General features: G+C 38.3%; 1 protein-coding gene across 3 annotated transcripts in view; it reads right to left on the bottom strand.

The window, feature by feature from the left end:
- Positions 1-2,627: 2,627 nt before the first annotated feature.
- Positions 2,628-24,482, bottom strand: part of S100A2 (S100 calcium binding protein A2) — a 36,560-nt gene continuing 14,705 nt past the window's right edge. For 2 of the 3 annotated variants that reach the window (XM_051994035.1, XM_051994033.1), the window contains exons 2-3: positions 4,318-4,466; positions 2,628-2,883 (exon numbers count right to left, since the gene is read on the bottom strand). In XM_051994035.1, the coding sequence (XP_051849995.1) occupies positions 2,734-2,883; positions 4,318-4,458 (291 nt within the window). In that variant the 5' untranslated portion in view covers positions 4,459-4,466 and the 3' untranslated portion in view covers positions 2,628-2,733. Of the gene's footprint in view, positions 2,884-4,317; positions 4,467-5,566; positions 5,683-24,482 lie in introns of those variants that run through there. The other variant, XM_051994032.1, reaches the window with a different exon arrangement.

The raw sequence follows: 24,482 nt of genomic DNA, 5'->3' as shown, positions 1-24,482 counted from the left end.
ATATATGAAAGAAAAGAGGAATTAGCATTTTAAGAAGGCTGGATCAAATTAAATAACACTCACCATCACTACACACACACACACACACACACACACACACACACACACACACAAGGAGAGCCTTGGGGTAGAAGACTGGCTTTGAAAAAGAAAATAAATAACTTTCTTTCTACATGTGACTCATTGGAGAGAAGTCAACTATTCATCTGCCACTGAGTAGGAGAAAAAAAAGGATCTAGGAACAGGGACCATGTACAACATGTACAATGGAGTCTAATCTATAGAGAAAAGGATTAATGGTAGGGTTATGAAAATGGAGTATAGGAAAGGAGAAAGAGGAATAGGGGAAAAGAGGATAATCAAGTCTTAATCTGCTTCAAAGTAAAGGACTGAATTAAAATTACTTCTTAGAGTAAAGGGCTATTTATACCTCAGGAACATAATTATGAACTCCAAATCTCTCCCTCCTGACATTGTCTCAGGGAGGGAGATTTCTCCCATCCTCTCACCACTATACCTAAACCTCTGCCTTTCCCAATTCCTCCCCCTTATGCCTATAGACCTTTCCCCTCCCCAACACTTCTCAATATTTCTCTGCCACCCACACATTCCAATTCTTCTCCCTAGCAGTCTCTCCCATACTTGTTCATCCACATCTCTACTTCTTCTCATACTCTCCCCCCGCCAATATCTCTCTACTCTCACCTCTTCCTCCAATAACTCATACATACCCAAACCATCTTTCTCTCTCCTCCATCAAATAACATATATTTCTTTTGATGACCTCTCTGAATAGGGAATCTTCACCCAGTCTTTTCTTATTCTGTTCACTGTAATTGAAAATTATCCATATAGAGAAGATATCTACATATCTACATAAGACTGCTCAAGAAAACACATATAGCCATGGAAGATGTCCTTGGATGAGCCTCCCTCTTCTATCAGGATGCAAGAAATAACAAATGGAAGTGCATTAGATTCAAGATCATAGACTATTGAGGTCACCTCATTCAACCCCCAATTTTATAGATGTGAAAAATGAGATCCAGAGAGTTTCCCCAAAGGCACAAGATTTGCCCAAAGTCATGGAAGAAAAAGAGGAAGAACTAGAATTTTAATGCAATTCTCTGATTCCATTTTCAGCATTTGCTCTATTATAACACATTGCCTCTGTCTCATATGTTCCATTTGGTTCCAGAGGGCAGAATTAGAAGCAATTCATAGGAAGTTACAGGAAAGTAGATTTAGGTGCCTTGGGAGGGAATGGGTTCTCACTAATGTTTTCAAGCAAAGCCTGGTTGATCCATTTATCAAGTATGTTGTAGAGAGGATTTTCAGTCAGTGGAAACTCAAAAGTTGAGTCAGTAAGTTAGTGGATAAATATTTTTAATTGTCTACAGACCTTCTAAGAGCCCAAGGTCATATGAGGCCTATGTGATCAAGGACAAAAATAGGAGTTGTTTACCTTTTTGTGTCATGAACTCTTTAGAAGTATGGTGAAGCTTAATGGAACCCTTCTCAGAAGAATGTTGTTGTGCTTTTTTTAATTCATAAAATAAAATACATGATTCCAAAGAAAATCAATTATATTGAAATAAAAATATAATTTTTTGCCATCTAAGGTCCATTGACCATGAAGCAGAAGGTTAAGAAACCTTAGTCTAGAAATCTGGCAAAAATATCAATTTCTTCAACTTTTTCATCACTCTTGTTAGCTAAGAAGTTTCTGAAGAGACCCACAGACATCAGGAGAGAGGCTCTAATCTCTCCAAAGCTAACTTCTAACCCTTCCATCTACCTAAATCAATGCTGACTGAAGTCCAAAACCCAAGAGTATTTCTAGAGCTGGAAAGGGGAGATGATTTTTTTTTTTTTTTTGCCAAATACCCAGAGGGTTTTAGAGAAGCTAGGCTAGGAGCAATTAGTGTGATTAAATGTTAAAGATATAGAGTGGGTGAAGGCAGTCTCTCCAATGTGTGGGAACAGCTTCTGAAGTTGACCATAGGAAAAGTCAGAAAGGAATCAGAGTCCTCAGATACTGTTGTGTGTGCCTGTGATCTGAAAAAAAATCAGTGGAAGAGTTTTCTGAATTTAGTGATGCACTTTGTAGGAAAGAAAATGTATTAAGAAAAACCCCAAAGAGGATATCTAGCAAATGACAGACCTAGTTCTCTGCCAGATTCTACCACAAAAACCTGAAACTTTCCCCAAGAAACATGGTTTCTCTTCACTCTGAGGGCCAACTATTAAAAAAAAAAAAAAAAAAGGAACCAGGCAAAGGGCAGGGCATAACATACATATAGGAACTAATGCTACTCTCTTCCTCTATCCCCAGAATTTTTCCTTTCTCCTACCTCGCTTTTCAGTCCTCCTACACACACACTCCCCTCAAACTAATACAGGGTAGGGAAGGGACAAAAGCAAAATCATTGTGAAGAGGGACCAAACAGTGAAACAGGAGATCAGATGTCATACTAAAGGACAGTCTGAACCTGGACTGGGAATTGAAGCTGAGAGGTCAATCCAAGGGATTTGGGATAAATCAAAGATAACTGGGTCAGCCCTGGGGCCATCTTGGTTCAAAGGCCAAGGATGGAAGAACTCAGAATATCACTTTGCAGCCATAATTCTATCTTCAAAGTAGCCTTTATTGAATATAAAACAAACAATGTACTGAGCCCAAGGCTAGAGAGATGCCATGGAAGTAGGATAAAGCAAGCAGGGTGTGTTATTTCAAAGAAGGTCAATATCCTTGAAAAATTCATTGCATATCATGGAGACAAAGGACAGAAAGACAGCATACTCCTGGAAGTCCACTTCTTGGTCACTGTTCTCATCCAAGGTCCCCATCAGTTTCTTCATCCTCTCTTCATCCATTTTCCCCTAAAATATAGAAAGGATTTTGTCATTCTTGGGAAAACAGACTCTAACACTGTGGTAAAATATAAAAGAAAAAATTAAATTGGAAGTCAGAAGCCCTAGGTTTACATCTTTTACTTTCTACCTCTGTGTCTTTGGTTGGGCCTGTTTTCTCTTCTGTAAAATTTAAGTTGCATTAGGTGACCTTTACAATCTTTCCAGTTCTAGATTATCTGATCCTGTGACTTTTCTTGCCCTCCATTCCTCAATTATGCATCTGCTTATACCACCTAACACCTTTATTTATCCAGACAAATGAGAAAGAACGGGTATTTCCTTGATTTTATTTAAAGCCCTTCATCATCTGGCCCCAACCTATACTCCAGCCTCAAATTTACAGTCCAGACACCTTTTTTAAAGGCAAATGGGGTTGTATCAATGTCATACAACTAGTAAATGTCTAAATGCAGGTCTTCTTGATTCCAGGCCCAGTGCTCTATCCACTGCATCACCCAGCTATCCAAATGTGAAAAAATGCCCATGCATTAAATCTTCTATTCCTAAAAGCAGATACTTCATCTCAGAATTACTTCCCTCCCTTACCAGAGATGCTTCCTTCCTGTCCTTGGTAGCTCTGGTAAGTCACCTCCTTCCACATAAGAATAATTGTAAGCTCAGGAAATGACTAAGGACCAGACCAAACTAGGTAGGTAAATCTGCTGAATGAGGAATAATCAAAAAAACCAATCTCATATATTCAAGGCAAAAATGATATGGGAATTTTCTTTCATTTTGGATCATTTGTGCCAGTAGCAGGAATCATGGAGGATTATTTTATTTGTTGGCCTCTGAATTCAGAATTTCTTCTTGCACCACCACCTCCTCCTCCTTCTATCCTAGCTTAGGTGCCATTTCTTCCACTTTCCCCAATTCCTTATCCCTTAGCTGAAAACAATGACATTTTCCAACCTTCTAAAAAAAACTTTCCACTCTCTCTAGATTCATATTTATTTGTGCACTTGTCATATTTCTCCTTTTACTATAAACAAGAAAATCCAGCCTCAAACACTTGACACTTACTAGTTGTGTGATCTTAAGCCCTGATTGCCTCAAATAAATAAATAAATAAACTTAAGCAAGGTCTTTGTGGATTTTTCATCCCATTAATTAGCACAGTATTCTCTCTGTAATTATGAATTTAAATGAGTGGAGTGAATTAATAAATAAATTGAGTGGAATTAATTTGAGCTCTTTCTGTACCTCCTACCCCACTACAGCCACTACCACTGAATTCCCTTTCTAAACAAAGCCTGAGAGAATTTGAGAGAGACAGAAACAAAAAGAGAGAGAGAGAGAGAGAGAGAGAGAGAGAGAGAGAGAGAGAGAGAGAGAGAGAGAGAGGAGCTGGGTATAATAAATTGACTGCCAGAGCTCCAGACATAAAGGCAACCTACTCACTCCCATAAAGTTGGGGAGCTCATTCTCTAACAGTTGTTTCATCTCCCTCTTGTTCAGCTTGAATTTGTCACCCTCTTTGCCAGAGTATTTGTGGAAAGTAACGATCATCACAGACAGAGCTTGCTCCAGGGGACTGGTCATCTTGGGATCTGGAGAGACAAAGATAACAGAGCAGGGGTTCTCAGCACAGAGAAGGTACTTTCAAACCTCTCTAAGAACTTTTCTCCCCATCCAAGCCCTTCAAGTCTCCTTTATTCCTCAAACAATACACAATCTTATCAGCTTTCTTTCATGTAGAAGCTATGGCTCTCTCTTCCTCATCAGATAGGGGCTCCCAGAGGGCAGGGTCTATGTCTCTCCCAGCAAAGGATAAATTAGGTGGGATTAGAATTGTGTCAACTGCCTTGGAATAGCATTTCTTTAAAACTTTCATCCAAGTCCTGGGTGAACAAGCCCAAACCAATCCAGACAAGTTAGATGCAAGGGTGTAGGCAGAAGAATCTGGTGGTAGGGGCAGAGACACAGGGAGGCCTCAACAAGCCAGTTCTATTTGTAAGGAGGGGGAGGGACCAGTAAGGAAGGAGAAATGGGCCCTGTATCCTTGTCCTGTTACCTGTCAGGGCCCAGCTTCATCTCAAATATACGCAATACTTAGCCCCACTCCCGACCACCTTCACCATCCTTGCCTAAAGCCTGAGCCTATTTCAATAGCTTTCTTTATAGTCCATGAGGATTCAGTATTCTTTTAGAGCTTCCTCTTGATATTTTTAGGTTCTAGCTATGTCCGTGACTATAGCCACAAAAGTCACACCCTCAGCCCAACCCAAGAGATCACCCCCTTATTTGCCTCTAGCCCACCAGCATTCCCAGCATTCCCCAAGCTGAGATTTTAGAGTGAGAGAAAGAGAGCTAGAAGCTTCCCCAGCTTGAGGAGTTTCCATGATAGAGAACTAATATTCCAGGGGCTTCAGGCCCCAAGTTTCAGAGATTTTGCTATCCCAGGAAAAGATCTTTTGTTCTTCAAAAGAAACTGGGCAAGAAGGTCCTTGGTAGCTATGATCTGGAATGAGATACTTCATAGAGGGCCCAGACTAAGACCCCACAAAAAGGTTTTAAGGAAATGAGAGACGGAAGATAAAAGACAAAATGATTTTTTTTAAAATGCTAAATGGAAAAAGAGATGAGGATCCCCCTCCTTTTTTTTATTCCATTCCTTTCCCTCTCATATTCCCAATAGCAAAGAAATTACCTGGTTAGACAGCAGGAAGTATGTCAGGCAGGATTGAAGTGTTGAAGATTTATACAGCAGTCCTGCTACTCCCCACTTGGCATTTCAGGGAAAGCCAATCTGTCCTAACTTGATCCTTCCAGCAACTTGGCTCCTGGCTACCCCACCTTTCTTTCTCTCCCTATCCAGAATCAGCCAGTCAGCCATTCTTAGAGAAGTTACCCAGGGTAAGCTGGAAATGAAGACTGGCAGGGAACAAGGAAATCCCCCAAGAACCAGGCCTAAAATGGACCCTGTCCTGTTCCACCTGAATTTTTTTTTCCCCAGAAAGGAGGCAACCATTTATTCTGGCAGCCCACCTAGGAATGAGTCCAGTCAGCTGGAAGAAAGTGGAGAGTCAATTAGTCTATTAGCATTTATTAAATGCTTCCACTAACTGTAAAGTGTGGCTGACTCTTCAAAGGGACCTAAAAGTTTATTTCACATACGATATATGTGATGGATATAACTCACAAAAGCTTTCACACCTTTCCACCTAGTGACAAGTAGTTTAGGGGATTTCCTTTTTTCTAATTAGGTAGATCTGGTAAAATAAATAAATAGATAGATAAATAAATGAATAAGTCAAATTGAGAAAAATATTCTGAAGAGATACCCTACTCCCTATTATCTCTCAATTGGAAATGGGCAAGAGAAAACTAAAAAGAGTCATGAGTGAGCCACTTATACAGTCCAGCTTTGAGATAACTATGTGGGAGCTTCCTGCTTTTGGAGCAGGTGGGGGGGGGGGGATCAGAAGAGGCAGCTAATAGAAATACTAAGGTTCACAATGTCATAAGTCAGAAAGCAAGAAAGAGCTTTAGAAAATAATTAAACCAATTCAGTTTTGAAGTTGAGAAAACTGAGGCCCAGAGTGAATAAGAAATTTAGCTAATAGATGCCCATCAACTGGGAAATGAATAGACAAATTATGGTAGATGAACACAATGGAATATAAACAGAGACGCATGAGAACATTAGCATAAACTAACTGATATAAAATGAAATAAGCAGAGCTAGGAAAATGAAGAAAATAATGTAAATAGAATGAACAACAACAAAAGAGAAATGAATGTTCCAAAATTATAAGAAGCTTAACCTCCAAGAATATATGTCAGTATGTTACCCACTCTTTTGCTGGAAGGAAAGGGAGTCAATTTCCCATAGGTATGGAACATTACATATAATGTCAAGTTTTTTTCCAGTGTAATAACTGGCTTTGCTAAATTTTTTTTCCTTCCCTTCTTTTTCTTTTTTAAAAAAGAATTTTTTATTACAGAGGATTCTCTCTACAAGAGGGAAACAGGAAGGAAATAGGGAGAAATCTAGGCAATATAAAAGCAAAAAATATCAATAAAAACCTCTTGACTCCAACTTGAAATATTATTTTTCTTATTCTGTATCCTCTCTGTGGGGTACTTAGATCCTTGCCACATCCTTTCCCCGACTACATGTCAAATTAATTCCCAAGACACTGACATGAAATTAAAACTTTGGCATTCAAAGCCCTTTTTTCCCTATTTTGGGGGGAGAAAAGGAATTTTTTAGAGGCATCATCCTATTTTTTTCAGTTTTATCTCATGCTCTTTCCTTCCATATATTCCAGCCAAACTATCTCCTAGCCAAATTGGGTTTGTGTCTTCCTCTCTGATCCCCCACATAACTGCTCTTTCCCCACCTCTATACTTTTGCTCATGCTGTTCTCTGCACCTGGAATGCCCTCCCTTCAAATAGTCTCATAGTTCAATTCTCATTCTTTCTGTAAAGTCCAATTTAAATGCTATCTCTTCCATGAAATCTTCCCTGACTTCTACAATAAGTAGTGTTTCTCTTCCTCTAATTTCACATAGCATTTTGCACCTCACTATAATTGTTACCTATTATTGTGTATTGAGAGGCAACCTAGTGATGAGGATGTACTCTCTATCAAATAGCTCAACTTTTCATTTCATCTTTAATTATACTGACTTCAGGAGAAAATTCCTCATACAGAAGCTCCTGTATACCAATGAAATCACAGATCTGGTGAAAAATAAATAAATAAAATTTGTAAAAGGTACAATGAATTGTGTTACCTGAGTTTGTGTCTCATCCCCTTATGAAACCATAAGCTCCATGAAAGCAGGGTCTATGTCATCATTTCTAAATTTTGTGTCTTCCCCAATCCATAGCTTAGTGTATTGTATACAAAAAATAATAAATGTTTTTTGAATTATACTGTGGCACCCCACTTTCCCAGGACCCAAAGGGAGATACAATAGACTCTATATAGAATAAGACTCTAGGGACCATTTAGCTCAAAGTGACACTAATGGAGAATCCCATCTACAACATACTCAATAAATTGGTAAACCAGGATTTATTTAAAGACACTAGTGAGGGAGAACCCATTCCCTTTCAGGCAGCCCATTCCACTTCAGGTAGCTCTAAATGTTAATAGGATTTTTCCTAACATCAAACCTAAATCTGCTTCCAGTGGGTTGCTTCTAATTCTGCCCTCTGGAACTAAATGGAACATGTGAGTGAGAGAGGCAACATTATGCAATAGAACAAGCATTGAAAATAGAATAAGAAAATCAAATTCAAATTCCAACTCTCCCACTTATTTCCCTATGACTTTGGGCAAATCATGTGCCTTTAGAGCAACTCTCTGGATCTTACTTTTCACATCTATAAAATTAGGGGGTTGGATGAGGTGACCTTCAGTTAATCTCATCCAGCTATAAATTTATGATCCTCAATCTAATGTATATAGTTCTTCAGATACTTGAAAATGGTTATTACATCACACTCCCCTCCCCTCAAAAATATCTTCTCAAGGCTACATGCTAGTTATTTCAAATAAACCTTGAAAAACAGTTTAGTTTAGAATCCCTTTTTTCATACTAGTCACCTATTTCTGGATAAGTTCCAGAGAATTTGTCATTTTCCTTCTACAATGTGATCTTCAAAACTGAGGATCTTGAATCTTGAAAAGTTGGAAAGTCCGAAAGAAAGGCAAGTTTGGAAGATAAGATAACAAGGTCTGTTTTGGATATGTGGCTTCCATAATAGCTGACCAGGGTTGTAAACAGTGGAATTATCCCTGCCTCTGGACACTAAGCTTACATTAATGCCGTTTAGAAACTGAATTGAAGTGAGTAGTTCAATATCCAGCTGCTCTCCACCCCTCTCACAATCGACACAATCTTCACCCTTCACAATCTTCAAAACAACAACAACAAAAATGTACAAACTACAATTGATTCACAGACAACCACAAAGCATAATTATTGATCTCTGAGGGGGTCCCCCTGCCAAAGCCTTTTGTCTGCCTTGCCACCCTGACCTGCCTTTGCAGTGACAGAAGACCCGATCCAGATTTAAAGATGCTTGAGTTCCTATAAAAAGATAGACCTCCTACATAATGACATAGGAAGACACATAAACACATACACATACTCATAATCCTTCTAAATAGTTTTAAGTCCATTCCAGATCCAAAATTCTCTGTTTCCATGAACTGAGAAGCAGAATCAATCTATAATTGGAATTCCCAGGTTGTGTTTCCTTGCTGAGTTGACCATTTCCCCAAAGGGTGAGAATGGGCACAGAATATAGTTATCCAGAATTTTCCTTAGAACCAGCCTACTCATACCCATCTCTCTCCAACGGAGGATTCCATTTCCTGATATCCATCACTGAGACTGGGGCTAGGACAGGGTTAGCCTAACCAGCCTTCCCAGGGCTGAATCCATCTCAAAACCAGAATAGTGGGTAAGGGTCTGAGGGCTCAGACCTCAGCTTTTCATGCTTGTTATAAAATTCTACTCCTAAATTCTACTGTCTCTTACACTTTATCCAAAAAGTACAGCAGAATCCAGCCTCAGGGGTTAGGATTGGGTTAACAGGGGAGAGAATGAACTTCCTGACTAACTCCCTTTTCAGAATTCTCTATAGTTTTAGTGCCCTCTTTATGCCTACTATTCATCCCCCACTTCAGGTTGGGCCCCACCCTTCCTGTCCCTTGCCCAACTCTCCTCCCCTTGCCCCCCTGCCCCCTTTTTTTTCCTCCAGAAGTTAAATGGTTCCCTCCCCCTTCCTCCTCTCTACCCCTCCTTCCATCCTGGGTGACTCACCCAGTGGTTTCCAGGACTAAATGCCCCAGCTATGACTCAGTGGGCACCGCCCTACACCCCCGGGCCAGGGATAGCATAGTTATCAGATCAGTAAGCAGCCACTGAGAGAGAAAACAATAATGAGGAGAATTCCCCAGCTAAAACACCCCTCAGAGAAACCCACAGAGTTCCAAACCAAGAAGAGGGACTCTAGGCTGAGATTGCTCAGAAAGGACTTCAAACTAAAAGACCTAATTAGTGAAGGTTCTCCTTACCCAAACTGAGATCCCTTAGAGGATCCAAAGCTTAAAAGTCGGGCTCTATCTGGACCCAAATGTGTAGTTATAATTTGTCAGTATGACCCCAGTGTCAGCACTGCCTCATGTATGCATGGGAATGGCCCTGTAGTACTCCCCAAATATTCTTTCTTTACTTTTTTTTTCTATTTCTTCGATGACCCTTATTCCTATGATCTTAAGAATTTAAGGGTAGAAGATTTTTAAAAAATCATCTTGAAAAACAAATGAGAAATCTGAGGAGGCCTAGAAAAGGTGAAACTATTTACTCAGTTGTAAATAAATAAATGAATCAAGAATCAAAATCCTCATCAAATGATTCTAAACCCATCCAGGTTATTTCCTCCTGGATATAGACAACTCAGGCTCAAAATTTCCAGCCAATTTTCTTCTCTACTACAGCTGTTACTCCTACAAACTTTCCCATTTGTTCCCCCCTTTGTTAAAGGTACCAGTCATCCAGTTTCAAATAGTTGAAATCATTTTTGTGGATGGTTCCTACAGGTGAACAGATTCTTCAATAGTTAGGACCCAGAGTCAATAAGACCTCAGTTCAAATGCAGCCTCAGGAAGTTACTAGTTGTATATCAGCCAGGCAAGTCACTCAGCCTCTCTCAGACTCAGTTTCCTAATCTGTAAAATGAAGATAACAGCATCTTTATCACAGAATTAATGTGAGAATAAAATGAGATATTTGCAAAATGCTTTGTAAACCTTAAAGTGGTCTAGAAAAGCTAATAATTAGTAGTATATCCTCACTCCCATATCCAGTCATTTGCTAAGCTTTGTCGATTTTAATTGCATAACATCTTTCCTTCCTGTCCTCTTCTCTCCATTCACACAACCACTACTTATTTTAGGCCCTCCATCACTTCTTTACTAAATTATTGCAATAGTTTTTTTTTTTTCTTTTGAGTCAGTCTAGATTAAGTGACTTGTCCAGTGTCACACAGAGAGTATCTGAGCTGGATTTGAATTCAAGTCTTCCTAACTCCAGACCCAGGGCTCTATCTATGTACCACCTAGCTGCCCCATGATAGCCAGCTATTGACATTTCTTTTATCCATTCTTCCCCTGCCCAATTCATCCTCCACACAGTGGCTAACATACTTTTTCTAAAGTGAAATTAAGGCTATGTCATTCACTGCCCTAAAAGTCTTCAGTGGCTTCCTCTGCCTATAAGACAAGACACAAACTCCTTAGCTTGCCATCTGATTCCCCTTATCAGGTCCTCCCTATCTTTCCAGACTTTTTTCATACCACTTCGCTATATAAACTCACTTTCTGGACAAACTAGCTCAGTCTCCTTCCTCTTTCCATTTACATGAATCATTCTCCATATCTAGAATGGATAGTGTTGCTCTTTGTGACCTCGTTTGGGATTTTTCTTGGCAAAGATCCTGAAGAAGTTTGCCATTTCCTTCTCCAGTTCATTTTACAGATAAGGAAAGTGAGGCAAGCAAAGCTAAGTGATTTACCCAGAAACACAGTTTATAAGTGTCTGAGGTCAGATTTGAACTCAGGAAGATGAGTTTTCCTGATTGAAGATCTGGCGATCTGTGCACTATGTTGCCACCTAGCTGCCTCCAGAATGCACAATATCCATATTCGTCACTGCCCTACAGAATATTCATTTGTCCTTAATTCAAATGCCATCCTTCTTATACCTTTCCTGATCATCCAGTTAGAGTCTGTCCCTTCTCATTTTCCTTGATGTAAGGAAAACAAGCTTAAAAATCCACTATGACTTTCAGGACACCCTGTCTTTGTTTGTTCACATGTATAATACCCTTTCCCAATCCCATGCCAAAATGTAAGATTTAAAACATTAATTTTTGTCTTTGTATTCCCAGAATACACACAGTGTAGGCCAGGCATTTAGGAAATGTTGGATTTTAATTTACACTATTTTCTCTTTCTCTCTCCTCTCTCTCTCTCTCTCTCTCTCTCTCTCTCTCTCTCTCTCTCTCTCTCTTTCTCTTTCTCGTCTCTTTTTCTATCTGTCACACATACACACACATACACACACACACACACACACACCTTATTCTTGGGGAAAAAATAAAACTCTTAATATACTCATTCACACTCAGGTATGACTAAGACAGCTCAAGGTGTTGTATCTCTAAGAAATGCTTTCACTAGGAAGAAACTCCTCAGACAAAGGAATGACTCTAAGTGTGGATTTTTAAGTATTAGCTAGAGGGTTGGGCAGTATTTGGGGTGGAGATCAGGCAAAAGGATTTTCTCAGGGCCTGGAATCCCACAAAGCTGCCAGGGGGAAACTGAAATTTGTAGAGACGGGTAACAGAGAACAACAGGCTTAGCCAGCAAGGAAACAGCAAGTCCCCTCTGGGAACTGAGTAAATGAAGCAAACCCCAATTGACAAGAATGGATCTGGAGGAGAGGGCCAGGATAGAGAATGGAGACTAAAGCAGAACTGACATGAAAAAGACCTGGAGAGTTTAAAGGAATAAAACCATAGTATGAGTCAAAAGTATGACACAACAATCAAAAAAGGTAAAGGGATCTTAACCAGCCTGGCTAAAGCCAAGGTCCATGCTGAGGAAGCAACACAATCCACTATATTCTGGTCTGGTCAGACCACTACCAGAATGGTTTTTAATTCTGAACATCACTTCTAAAAGGGACACTGATTGACAAGCTCCTGAGCATTCTAAAAAGAGTAGCCTGGCAATGCCACGCCCAGAGATCATGAAGGCACTGGGGGTGATTAGTTTGTAGAGGAATTAGCAGGGAACATTAGAGTAATCTTAAAGAATCTGAAGAGCTGTGGGAAAATTAGTAAGCTTGTTCGGGGGGAGCATATCTAAGAGATTTAGATAAATGGTAAAGATGTAGATTTCACACGTAAAGAAAAGTTTTCTAACAATCAGAGTTCAGGAAAAGTGGGCTGGGCTCCTCCCTACCACTGGAAGCCTTCAAGGAGAGGCAGGAATGTTGTATGGAGGTTCCTGCTCCAATACAGACTGAGCAAGATGACCTTTGGATCTACAAGGGAGATTCTAGAGACAAAAAGAGAGACAGGTGAAGTCACAATAGACAGAGACAGAGAAAGAGATAGCTGATGTCACAATAGAGCCAGAGCTGATAGTACCACAGATAGAGACAGAGTTAACTGATGTCACAATAGACAGAGACAGAGAAAGAAAAAGAGAGAATGGCACAGTAAAGACAGACAGATGATGGTACAATAAAGCTAGCCAAAGAGACGGAGATGGCATAGTAAGTGGAGAGAGTAGCAAAATAGTGAAAAGGAAAATGGAAGAGACAGAGAAACAAAGAAATGCTTTACAGGATAAAGAAATAAAGAGACCAGAGACAGACCCACTGACACAAGCAGAAACAAAAGAAAGAATTATTAAGGAAGAGAACAGGAAATTGGTAAAAAAAAGAAAGGGGGTTCAGATAGTGAATGAGGGACAGATGCTGATAAAGGAGATGGGAAGTTCAGGAAGCAATGCAGGGTGTTATTTTAATTCTGCAACAGATGCAGAGAAATCAAATGCATCCACATAGTCTATGGTTCTGTGAAAGGTGCTAAAAGAAGCCAGAAAATGGAAAAACACACACACAACTCATATACACACACACAAACACACATATACTCACACACATAATCACTTACACACACCTACACACACTCATATATGCTCACACTCACACACACACATACTCCCCAGGACAAGGAACAAGAAGCCTTTTTACAGCACCCACAAAACTAGTCTTGGGTCTCCACATTGAAACCCAGCCCTCCCCTGTTCTCAGTCCCTGCCACAGAATCTCGTTGGAGTAGGGTTTTTATCCGGCTGTGGCCTGCCACCTCGTGGCAGAAAGGGGCCAGCTCCGCATGGCTGGGGAAAATGAAATGAATTTTTGGGCTTCCTTTCCCACCCTTAGCCTCCCCCTTCTCTTCCATCCCTAGCTATCCCACCCCCGCAGCCCCAGTGATTCATTGAAGAATCTAATAATCTGATTCATCTTTAATTAGGGGCTACTTCTGCGCTAATTAGGGGCAGTTAAGTGGTTCACTGGATAGAGTGCCAGGCCTGGAGTCAGGAAGACTCATCTTCCTGAATTTAAATCTGGTATCAGACATTTACTAGCTGCTTGACCCTGGGCAAGGAAAAAAATTATTTTTTTGCTCAGGCCCCTGTTGCCCCCTCTAGCCACCGTCCCCACTTTCCATAGAGTGGAAGCCTCTTTTTTCAGTAAGTCAGGATCAATAAACATTTTTTTTCTAGCACATACCGTGTGCCAAGCCCTGTGCTAAACGCTGCGAATACAAAGAAAGGCACAAGACACTTGTAAACAGCTATATAAAAACAAGCTAATTCACAGGAGGAAGACATTAGGAAAAAAGAGATAAAGACTTATCATAGGAGATGAGATTTTAGCTGGGTGAAGAAAGCTAAAAGGTGGAAATGAAGAAGAGAATTCTGGGTGGGAGTCAGAAGATGGAACATCTTGTTCCAGAAACAGCAAGGAAGCCAGTGTTATTGGATCCAGGATTGGAGGCAGGAGCGGGAAGGGCAGTGAGGATAAAGTGTAAGAAGACAGGAAAGGTGGGAGGAAGGAAGCAGATACACAATTAAAGTTTTGTATTTTGTTCTAGACGTGATAGGGAGCCACTGGAGTTTATTAGAAGTGGGGTAGGGGACCTGGGGTCATTAGGACTTTCTTTAGGACTATCATTTAATGGAGTGGAGGATAGAGGGTAGCGTAGAGATACTAGCAGACTATTGCAGTCATCCTATTGTGAATTGATGAGGGTCTATGACAGCCGTGGGAGGGTCAGAGGAGAGAAGAGACTATAGGACAGAGATGTTGCAAAGATAAAACTGACAGGATTTAGCACCATCATTTACTTTTTTCTCACCTTCCTGAAAGTGGCTTCCTTTGTGGTACCTGAAAGAACCAAGTGATTTTCAGCAGATTTTTTTAACTTGCAATTCAGAGGACATGCATAGATAGAAATATGTCTGAATATAATCTCAATTAGATTTTATTGTGAAGTTCTTTTTATACACTAAAGCAATACTATTAAAGGAAATGCCTGCTTTTTTGTAATTGGCTACACTAATAAGATACAGGAGTGCATGGTAGTACAGAAAAACAGACTGAGTTAAGAAATAACTGTAGAAAAGGAAAAATATGTCATGTATGATAGAGAAAATTAACTGCAGCTAACAAGAAATCTGCACTTTTGGAAAATGATGAATGGCACAGAATATTTCTTCAGACATATTGTGCCATACACTGTACTTACTCAACAAACTACAGCAGTAATTACTTAAATGATAATTAGATGAAGTTACTTGAGTTCATAATGAAACTCCATATTTCTTGTCTCCCCTCTACTCTATTAACACTTTCCTGTCTGAGGTCACATTCAGCTCTTCATTGTTAATTCTTCTTTTTTCTCCTTAGACTTGGTCTCTTTCTCTCATCCAGCCTGAAAGTGCAGCAGCCACTCATTGTGGTAGGGGCCTGACCCTACCCACTGATCAACCCAGGTTTGACCTTCTCTATTTCTGAACCTGGCTATTTGCTCCTCATTAGGGAACTAGTGGACATTCTACCTCTTTCCTACTTCTCTCTCTTTGGCTTGAGTCCACTGTAGCTCAAAATTCCCAGACTCAATCAATCCACCAGCCTCAACTTCCCCAATAGCAGAGTCTACAACAGTGGTTCTCAAACTTTTGTTTTCAGTATCTCTATCCTATTAAAAATTATTGAGGAGCTCTCCAAAGCATTTTTGTTTATCTGAATTATATTTATAGACATTTACCATATTGGAAATAAAAACTATTTTTTAATTTGTAGACCTTCTAAAATGGTTTCAGAGATCCCCAGGATTCTCTAGACCATACTTTGAGAAACACTGGTCTACAATAAAGACCTGATCTTTTCATTCATTCATTTGACAATCAACAAATATTTCTTGAACACCTCCTGAGTGCAGAGCCACTATTCAAGGCATTGGGATAACTACAAAGTTCAGACAAGAGTCAGTGCTGGCCAACATGGAGTTTATAGTTCATTAAGATGAGGCACAAACAAAAAATAATGGTCAATTGATAATGAACAATATTGCATGACAGTTACATTAGAAGAACTATAAAACAAAGTGCTTGTTGAGGTTCAGGGGAAGATTTGTTATTTATCTGGAATATCAGGAAAGACTTTCTAGATTTATCAATTCTCTCACTTTGTCTCTCCCTCTGACTCACTCTGAGGTACTAAATGGTGGGGACTTGGCTAGGGGTGGGGCAGGAAATGGGGAGAAAGAAAATTATGGCAGGAAATGTCCCACTCCAAGCTGAAGAGAAAGGTAGACTTTGCTCACCACTGAGTCTACTCATCTTGCTCTGTCCTGGGCCAAATGTGAAAGTCACTGACAACCAATGACAAGATGGCTATGACCAGGTACCAGGTACCAGGCTGAGTTGAAATCCTGAATCCAACCTGATCATACTAAGTATCTTACCTTGTCAGTGAGTTCCAAGTCCAAATTTGTTCAGAGATTTTGCCTCTGTTTTTGATGGTTATTCAAATATCAACAGGCAAGAAGAAAGCCCTAACAATCTGCTAGTTACAGTGCTAAGCATTGGGGATACAAAGAAAGCAAAAAAGACAGACCCTGTCCTCAAGGAGTTCACATTCTAATGGAAGAGACAGCATTCAAACAACTAGGTAATACAAGATATATAGTATAATATATATATATACTTATATGCACATACACACATGTGAAATATTAGACATATAGTATAAAGTAATATATATTATATATATTGTGTATGTACATATAGATTTATAGGTATATGTTGTATATATACTATACATAGATAGGATACTATTATAGGTGTATATATGTAGATATATAGTTATATTACATATACACTGTATATAGAATATGTACTATTTGTGTAAATTTATTTATTGCTGAGACAATTCCTAACACAGGAAGTATTAAATATGTGTGTGTGTGTGTGTGTGTGTGTGTGTGTGTGTGTGTGTGTGTAGTACAAACTAATCACAGAGGGAAGGCACTAAAAAGTAAAGGAGAAGAGGACAACCAGGAAAAGCTTCCTGCAAAAAATAGAATTTGACCTGTCTAGAAGAAAGACATTCCTACATAAATGTAATGCAAACATCAGGGAGAAACTGTTGTTTGCATTCCTTTGTTGCCTCACACACTCATGCTTTCGAATTCCTGGACTTCTAGATCCAAATCACTTCTATTTTTTTGAGAGAAATTCTGGAATTTAGAGGAGGAGTTGGCAAAGGAGTCCGCAAAGTCCCTTCTTGAATTTTTTTCCCCTGATTGTGCTATTGCTGTAAACTGTTTTATACTCAGAGTAATTACCTCATAGATTATTCAAGTATTCCTGTCTTCAGGAATATTTTTTTCCAATATTTTTTATCAGTTTTATACTCAGAGTAACTACTTTATACAGTATTCAAGTCTTCATTCATTTCAGTTATCTCCAACTTTTCTTTTCATGGCCCTGTTTGAGGTTTTCTTGACTTATATTGCCAGATATACAGATGAGGAAACTGAGGCAAACAATTTTGTGTTATTTGAATAGGGTCATACACCTTAAATGTGAGTCGGAGGCTAGATTTGAACTTAACAGACATGAGTTGTGCTGACTCCAATCCCACCTTTCTATCCACTGCACCTCCTAGTTTCCTGGTTGGTGAGTACTCATAGTATGATTGAATGGATTCACAAAGCTACACACCCCTTGACAAAGAATCAGGGACTAGAGAGAGTGAGCTAAAGAACAACTGACTTTGAGAACCACAGAAAGCCCAGCATTTTACTCAGCTCTTCTACTCAAGTGGGGCATGTGAATGAGTTTGGGATTCCCCCAAACCATATGGAAAAGGGAGCATTTCAGATGGATAGGAAGTCAACAGGTCATATGAGAAACCAGGTAAAAGATTGAACATTCTTATCATAGTGAACAGCATAAGCACAGACAGGGAGTCAAAAGAGCATAAGAAAGTAGACCAAGTTGATTTAAATATAGCGTTCAAGGTGAGTAGAATAATATAGAACTAGAAGAAATATTTCTGGATTGTGGAATACTTTGGGTGGCAGATAAAGAAATTTGAGCTTTATTTAATAGGCTATTGGGAGTCACTGAAAGTTTTTGAATAGAGGACTGACATGACATATCTTTTGAGTAAGAAAGAGTACTTTAGCAGGAACATGAAGAATAGAGTGGAAATTAACACTAACCCTCTACCAGATATCTTAGGAAGAGATCTAGAACAAAAAGGACCTCAACATCCTTCTAATCATATTTTGCCATTTTGTACAGAAGAGGAAAATTGAAATCTAGGAAGGTTAAATCATTGGTCCAAATTCATCCAAGTAGTAACATCAGAGAAAGGATCTACACTCAGGTCTTCCAGTTCCACAATTACTATACCAGGCTGTTTCTTCAAGCTCACTGAATAATGAGCTAAGGATTAGGCTAAGGATTCATTAGCTTAAAGGGCTCCCCACAAAACCAGGGCACATCTGCCCTGAGGGTTCAAACCCTCCAAGTTTGAGTGCTAGACCCTTTAATGGGGCTGTTTCCATTTAAGCAATGGACCCCCACACACACACTTTAAGAATTCAGTTTTAGATGCTTACTGATTATGTGACCTTAGCCAAGTCACTTCACTCTGCCTCAATTTCCTCAACTGTAAAATGAGCTGAAGATGGAAATGCCAAACTACTCCAGTATCTTTGCCAAAAAAATCGCAAATGGGGTCAGGAAGAATCAAACACAGGTGAAATGACTGAATAACAAAGGAATCTCTTAACTGAAAATTCTAGTGTCTTCTCTGTTTTTTATCTTCAGTTTAGCCTGTGTATAGCATTTATATGCTGTGTATAGCATAATAGCAAACATTATTGTTTGACCCTTCTTCCCAGTGAGTGCAGAAATTAGGTCTGTTTTTGTTGGGATTTTTTGTTTTTGTTTTTGGTCTTCCTATATCGACTCAAACATAATAGGTGCTTAACAAATGCACCAGTTGGGGAAGTTATAACCCACAGCCTCTGGGCAACTGTCACTTGGAAAATTTTCCCTCCACCTACACCCAGTGCATATACATCCAGCCCTTTCCCTACCTGTCATCTCTATGGCCCTGTGCTTGCTAGCATCCTAAGAGCTTCACCCATACAGTTTTCACTTTTTGGTTAAAAAAAAAAAATTTCAATCAAATAAAAATTTTTTTTGATTTTTCAGTATTGAAATTCAACCTCTTAAGTAGTTACAGTGATCCAATTAACTGAAGAATTATGTGGTGTATCCTCTGGGCTCATGTTCCAAACTCTCATTCTCTCTAGCAAGTCGAGTCTCCACAGAGCAAATGACTCTCTTTCCCCTCAAAGTTCTAGGAGTAAACCTGACAGTTTGTGATTTTAATTACTGACTTTCGTATTCCTGACATGTGGTAGAAACTTAATACATGTTTATTGACTAATTTTCTGTTTCTCAAAGGATCATTGGGAATGGGGAAGGGACCTTAGAATCATCAACTTCTACCCCTCATTTTATTAAATTAATTTGCTTATTTCTTTAAAAATAAGAATAGACTGGAAGAGACAAATAGGTAAGAAGACTTTTCAGAAGACTATTGGAGCTATCTAGACAAGAGGTTATTACTCTACAGAGGGTCTGTAGAATCATAGATTTCAAGCTCAAGGAAATGGTAATTTAGTCCAATGCCCTCATCTGTTGTTGTTTTTCATCCTTCATTCTCGAAGAGGGACCATGATACTAGGGAAGTGAATTGGATTTAAGTGAGGGAATGTGCAAGATCCAGTGGCCAGATATAAATGAGGACTACTGAAGATGGACTACTATACAATGGGTGACTATGGCATTTTTAAACTAAGGTCTTGGCTTTTATCTGAAAGTAGTGTGTTGAAAGTCAGAATAAGGAGGAGGAGATAGACTTGAGAAATGTTCCAGAAATAGAGCTGATGGAAATTGGGAAATGTTAACATATATTTTGCATTCTAACTTCTGATCTTATCACACAACTAAAACTGCTCTTTTCTAAAGTTATCAACAATCTTTTAAATGTCAAATCTAATAGTCTTTTGTCATTCCTTTGCTGTATTTGCACCCCCTCTCCTCCCAGATTCTCTCTCCTTTCTGGATTTTTATGATATTACAGCCTTCTGGTTCTCCTCCTACATTTTTGACTTCCCTTCTCTCCCTCTCCTCCCAGATTCTCTCTTCTTTCTGGATCTTTCCGATATTACAGCTTTCTGATTCTCCTCCTACCTTTCTGACTTCCCTTTTTCCCCTCTCCTTCAAGATTCTCTCTCCTTTCTGCATTTTTCTGATATTACATCCTTCTACTTCTCCTCTTCCTACCTTCTTAGTCTCTTTTACTACATCATATCATGCTCTAGGGATGTACCCCAAGACTCTGTCCCAAGCCCTCTTCTCTTTCCATACTCTACCACTGATCTAATCAGCTTCCTTAAGTTTAATTATCTCAATGCAGACAACTCCTCCATCTATGTATCCTGCTTGTCTCCCTCCTAAGCACCATTACCACATCACCTATTAGACATTTTGAAAAGGAAATTCTGTAGGTGTCTTAAACTCAACACATCAAAAACAGAACTCATTATCTTTTTCTCCAAACTCTCCACTCTACCCAGCTTCATTATCCCTTAGTCTCTCAGGTTCATGACCTCAATGTCATCCTCAGCTTCTCTCTTGCTCATGCTCCATATGCCTGATCAATTGCCAAATCTTATCATTTTTATAGCTAAACATGACTCATATCTGACCCATTCTCTCTACTCACACAGCAACCCACATTAGTTCAGAGTTTCATTACCACCTGTATTATTACAAAATTCTTATAATTGGTCTCCCCAGCTCATCTCTCCTCACTCAAATCCTCTTTCTACTTAGCTGCCAAAGTGATTATTCCTAATCAAAAAAATCTCAGTTTTCCTATTAAAAAGCTCCAGATGCTTCCTTAAATATACATAACAACCTTCCAATTTGGCTGTTAAAGCCCTTCACAGATAAACTAGGTGACTCTGTGGATAAAACACTGGATCAAAAATTCAGAAAATCTAAGTTTAAATCTTAGCTTAGAATTACTAGCTTTGTAATCCTAAACTGGTCACTTACCTCAGTTTCCTTCTCTGGAGAAAAAAAAAAAAAAAGACCTGAGCAGGTGACTTAATCTTTGTCTGTCTCAATATACTCAATTTTTAAATGGGAGTAATGGCACCAATCTATCAGGATTGCTGTGAAAATTAAATGAGATAATATTTGTAAATTATTTTGCAAACTTTAAAATGCTATATAAATGTTTGCTCCTTAAAGCCCTTACTTAGCAACTTGGGTCTAACCTATATTTTCAGCTTGATTATATATAATTTCACTTCCTCATCTATAGTCTAAGCAAACTGGCCTTCCCTCTGTTCTTCACACAATGCACTTCACCTTCATATTTTCTGTCCCTATGCCTTTAAACCATCCCCCACATCTGTAATTCATTCCCTCACTTTTGTTTGACAAAATCTCTCACTTTTTTTTCAGATGCACTCAAGTATCTTTTGTACCTTCTACATGAAACCTTTCTTGATTCTCCCATTTACTGGCACCCTTCCTAACTACCTTATAATTATTTTCTATTACATATGTATGTATATGTGTGTGTGTGTATAGAGAGTCTCTATCTGCTCTGATTATGTTGTTTTTTCAATCTAGTAAACTATTTTACCCCTTAATTTTCCTCTACTCTCAATCCCTGACTCCTTTGTCTAATGTCTTGCCAAGCTCCACCCGAGGTTACTTACACCATTTGACTTTTCTGTTGCTATTAACACGCTGCTGAAAAAAGCTGAAGTCATGCAACTTTACTGACTGGGTCAACTTCACTTTTATGTTATTGTTGTCTATTCATTTCAGTTGTTCCCAACTCTCCCTGATCCCATTTGGAGGGTTTTTTTTTTTTTTTTTGTAAAGGTATTGGAATGGTTTGCCATTTCCTTCTCTAATTCATTTTTCAAATGAAAAAATTGAGACAAACAGGGATAAGTGACTCATTCAGAGTCACACAGATAGTGTCTGAGGCTAAATTGAATTCAGTTCTTCCTGACTCCAGACTTGGTGTTTTATTCATTACTTCATCTAGGTACATAATAATGTTATGCTATCTGACCTCATTTTAGCCCTCCATTCAGCAAGGCAATTCTTTTGATTTTCTCAATTGATCTCCTATCCCATCCACCATAAGCTCTGTTCCAAGCTTCTTGTTTTTTCTTTAAGCCTCCTATATCATTCTCACCTTCTCAGACAAGAATCCAATATGCCCATAAACTTAGTTTGCTCCCTTCTTCCTTATTTGGAAATCCCTTGACATCATCTACCATCTCCTTCTTCATTCCAGTTTCTCTTAAAGAAGTGGCCCTTCTCCTTGATAAGGTCAATACTAACATATGTACTTTTTTTTCTTTTTTCATTATAGCTTTTTATTTACAAGATATATGCATGGGTAATTTTTCAACATTGACAATTGCAAAACCTTTTGTTCCAATTTTTCCCCTCTCTCCTCTCACCCCCTCCCCCAGATGGCAGGTTGACCAATACATAACATATGTACTTTTAAATTTTTTTAATATTTTATTTTTCTCCAATTACATGTAAAAATTTCTAACCTTCATTTTTTACAATTTTGAGTTCCAAATTCTCTCTCATCCTCCCTTTCCTCCTTCATCACTAAGAAGACAAGCAACTTGATAAATGTACAGTCATGCAAAAACATGTTTCCACATCATTATGTTGTGAAAGAAAACACAGACCAAAAAAATAAACAAAAAGAAAGAAAATTTAAAAACAGTATGCTTCAATTTTCACTCAGAATCCATCAGGTTTTTTTTTTTTTTGGTGGTAGATGGCATTTTTCATCATAAGTCCTTTAGAACTGTCTTAGATCTATATGTTGCTGGGAGTAGTTAAGTCATTTACAATTGATCATCTTACAATATTGCTGTTATTGTATATCATATTCTCTTGGTTCTACTCACTTCACTTTGTATCACTTCATGCAAGATTTTCTGCCTACTTATCAGTTCTTAATAGCACAATAACATTTCATTCTAATCATATACCACAATTAGTTCAGTCATTCCTCAATTGATAGGTATTCCTTCAGTTTCCCATTCTTTGCCACACAAAGAATCACTACAAATATTTTTGTACATATAGGTCCTTTTCCTTAAAAAAAAAAAAAAAAAAACTTTTTGGAATACAGACCAGTAATGGTATTGCTGGATCAAAGAGTAGGCAGAATTTTTAGCCCTTTGGGCATAGTTCCAAATTGCTCTCCAGAATGATTGAATCATTCACAACTCCACCAACAATGCATTACTGTACCAGTTTTCCCATATCCTTTACAGCATTTGTTATTTTCTTTTTCTGTCATAATAGCCAGTCTGGTAGGTACGAGATGATACCTCAAAGTTGTTCTAATTTTCATTTCTCTAATCAATAATGATTTAAGGCATCTTTTCATATGATTACAGATAGCTTTGATTTCTACAATTGAAAACTACCTGTTCATATCCTTTATGATAAATGGTTATTTATCAATTGGGGAATGTCTCATATTATTATAAATTTGACTCAATTCTCTACATATTTGAGAAATGAAGTCTTTAGTAGAGACACTTATCACAAAAAATTTTCCCCAGTTTCCTGCTTTCCTTCTAGTCTTAGACAAATTGATTTTTGTATAATTTTTTAAACTTACTAATAAATTAATTTAATTAATAAACATTAATGTAATATAATAAAAATTATCCATTTTATATCCCATAATTCTATCTCCTGTTTGCTAATAAGTTCTTCCTTATCCATAAATTTGACAGGTAAACTATACCTGTGTGTAGAAACATTCCTATAATTTATTTATGGCATTTTATGTCTACATGTATTCATTTTGACCTTATCTTGGTATATAGTGTGAGAAGTATTGGTACCCACTTTCTACCAAATGTTTTTCAATTTTCCCAGAAGTTTTTGTCAAATAAGTAAGTTCTTGGGTTTCCAACTCACTATATGTACCTAATCTATTCTACTGATTCACCATTTTATTTCTTAGGCAGTACCAGATAATTTTAATGCTAATTATTTTATAATACAGTGTGAGATCTGATAAAATTAGATTACCTTCCTTCGCAATTTTTTTCATCAAATGTCTTTGTTGATCTTTTGCTCTTCTAGATGAATTTTATTATTTCTTTTCCTAGCTCTATAAAATAAATTTTTTGGCATTTGCTTGGTAGGGCACTGAATAAGTATATTAATTTTGGTAAAATTGTCATTTCTATTATGTTGATTCAGGCTAGCTATGAGAAATTAACATTTTCTAGTTGTTTAAATCTGACTTTATTTGTGTGAAAATTGTTTTGTAATTGTGTTCATATAGTT

Source organism: Antechinus flavipes, chromosome 4 (genome assembly GCF_016432865.1).
Source record: "Antechinus flavipes isolate AdamAnt ecotype Samford, QLD, Australia chromosome 4, AdamAnt_v2, whole genome shotgun sequence".
In the NCBI taxonomy this organism is placed as follows: domain Eukaryota; kingdom Metazoa; phylum Chordata; class Mammalia; order Dasyuromorphia; family Dasyuridae; genus Antechinus; species Antechinus flavipes.
This window is presented reverse-complemented; position numbering and strand designations above follow the sequence as displayed.